General features: G+C 40.5%; 1 protein-coding gene across 1 annotated transcript; it reads right to left on the bottom strand.

The window, feature by feature from the left end:
- Nucleotides 1-1,009: 1,009 nt before the first annotated feature.
- LOC107849928 (protein AGENET DOMAIN (AGD)-CONTAINING P1-like) lies at nt 1,010-2,355 on the bottom strand (the record flags this gene model as incomplete). Its single annotated transcript, XM_047403430.1, is given in 3 exon segments — nt 1,010-1,353; nt 1,825-2,041; nt 2,133-2,355. Coding segments are annotated over 3 exon segments (595 nt in total), but the record flags the coding sequence as incomplete, so codon positions are not given.

A 2,355-nucleotide genomic window follows, 5' to 3' on the forward strand; every position in this document is an offset into this window, starting at 1 on the left:
TTCCTCATTCGTACCGTTTCGCCCGTTTGTCCACCCAAATGGCCACGAAAAATTAAAAAGACCATGCTAGGATGATCTCCAACCTACCGGGCATGCCCCGGTCGATTTTTGGCCGACAACACGCCCGAAACCTGGGCCCACCCCCAAAACCGTGGGCTATAGCACACTGATTTGGCCTGAAAATGCCCTATTCGCCCCGTTAATTATACCACACTAGGACAATCCCCAACCTCCCAGGCACGCCCCGATCGATTTTTGGCCCAAAGCATACCTGGATCCCGGCCCCATGCCCAAAATCATGGTATATAGTACATCGATTTAGCCAAAAAATGCCCCATTTCTGCCGTTCCACCCATTTATCCACCCAAATGGCCACAAAAAATAAACGGACCACACTGGGACGATCCCCAACCTCCCAATCATGCCCTAATCAATTTTTGGCCCACAGCACGCCCAGACCCTGAGCCCACCCTCAAAACTTTGGGCTAAAGCATACCGATTTGGTGCAAAAATACCCCGTTCGCGCTGTTTCGCCAGTTTATCCTCCAAAATGGCCACAAAAAGTTAAACAGACTATATTTTTTTAACAGTCAAAATATCTTTTCCAAAATAAAACCTCTAATATTCACTCCATTCCATATTCGTCGTTCATCATTTTACTTACAAAGATACTTTCAAATTTATTTTATAATATTTTCTTAAATGAATTAAGGGTATTTACTCGTATTCAGGATAAAATTCATACGACTATTCTATTACTCCTGTAATTAAAAAAAATACACAAGTAAAACTCTAGAACGGTGACTATTTGTTCAAAGAAGTGATAGGAAAGCATGAAACTATCAATATGGCATCCTTTTTTGAATGAATTTTTTGATAGTTTTTTAAGATTCCGTTAGCAGGAAAAATTCCACCTTTTGTAACAGTGTTAACAAATGCAAAAAACACAAAAAAAATTCTAAGGTCTGCTGAGGCTTTAAGCGCAATATGAGAATAAAGAATGGCTTTAATGAAAAAAGGCGCAAAGAAAGAAAAAATACAAATATATATACATATGCTTAGTCCAAGATTAATAATCATCCGCATGAATGACATATATGAACAAAGAAATTGAAACAAAAAAATTACGATAAAGTAAAATATCAATTGTTTAGCGGCGCCTCTTCAGAAGAGCTCATTGGGCAGGGGGAAGTATGCCTTAGAACATCGATGATGACGTTGAATCACACGATGAACTCGAGCTTATGGATGATTTTATGCATTTCTTTACCTTAACTTCAACCCATTTGTCGTCTATCCAATCTCTTGAAATCCTCACGTTCTTCCTTTCAATCTCCAATGTTCTGTTCTCCCCTATTATAAAAGAAAAAGAACACTCCGGGACATCAGGCCAAGGCCAACATCAAAAAAGAAAAATGAAAGAAAGTCCGGTGCACTAAAACTCTGGTTATGCATGGGGTCTGAGGAAGGCCGGACCACAAGGGTCTACTCTACGCAGCCTTATTCAAGACTTGAACTCGACAACTTCCTTATCACATGGCAGCAACATTATCGGTTGCTACAAGGCTCCCATTTCCACGACCAACATAGATTGTTCAAAATTCCGGACAACAAATTAACTAGAAACTAGGCCCTGCTGTCTAAAACTTTTTCACTGTCGTGTTAGAAATCCAATTCATGAAAACGCGGTCCATTGGTTGTTGAGTTTGTCCTCATCAGAAGTTGCTATGCATCAACAGATAATCAAGAATCCTCCTTTTATTGCTTGTTTTTTTATCTCTATTTTAGTTTTTTTGGGTGATATTTGGAGCTGTTATTTCTTACCAGGGAAGTAAATGTGAAGATGACCGCTTCCAAAGACATCATATTCCACAACGAAACCTTCCCACCACCCGTCTGACCACCAAGCATCAACTGCAGCTCCTACTTCAATAGAACAGTCAGAAGAATCCTCCAGAGGCCTGGGCCGAACTGTGAGGCGTCCTGTGCATCTCGTGCCCAATTTATCAGGATTTGCAACTCTGTAGGAAGGAATCCATTCCTGTAAATCAAGCAAAGTTGATGAAGAAACAGGATAAAGGGAGAACGAACAAATCAATATACTTAAGTTATAGTCGCAGTGGTTAAGGTACCTCGAGCTTTTCAGGACCATCACAATCCAGGATGTCATCATATTGAACTTTCAAACATTTTTCTGATACTCGTAAGATCTTACACCTGAACCAGCAGCCTCTCATGCCACTATCCTGACAAAGAACCTCTATGTTGTCACCAGCTTCAAAATACAGCTTATGTTGAGACTCGACAAGCTGAATTGCAGCCGGTCCACTGCTCGGAAACTTTACTTTTAACTTC

The sequence above is a fragment of the Capsicum annuum genome, unplaced genomic scaffold (genome assembly GCF_002878395.1).
Source record: "Capsicum annuum cultivar UCD-10X-F1 unplaced genomic scaffold, UCD10Xv1.1 ctg4126, whole genome shotgun sequence".
NCBI lineage: Eukaryota > Viridiplantae > Streptophyta > Magnoliopsida > Solanales > Solanaceae > Capsicum > Capsicum annuum.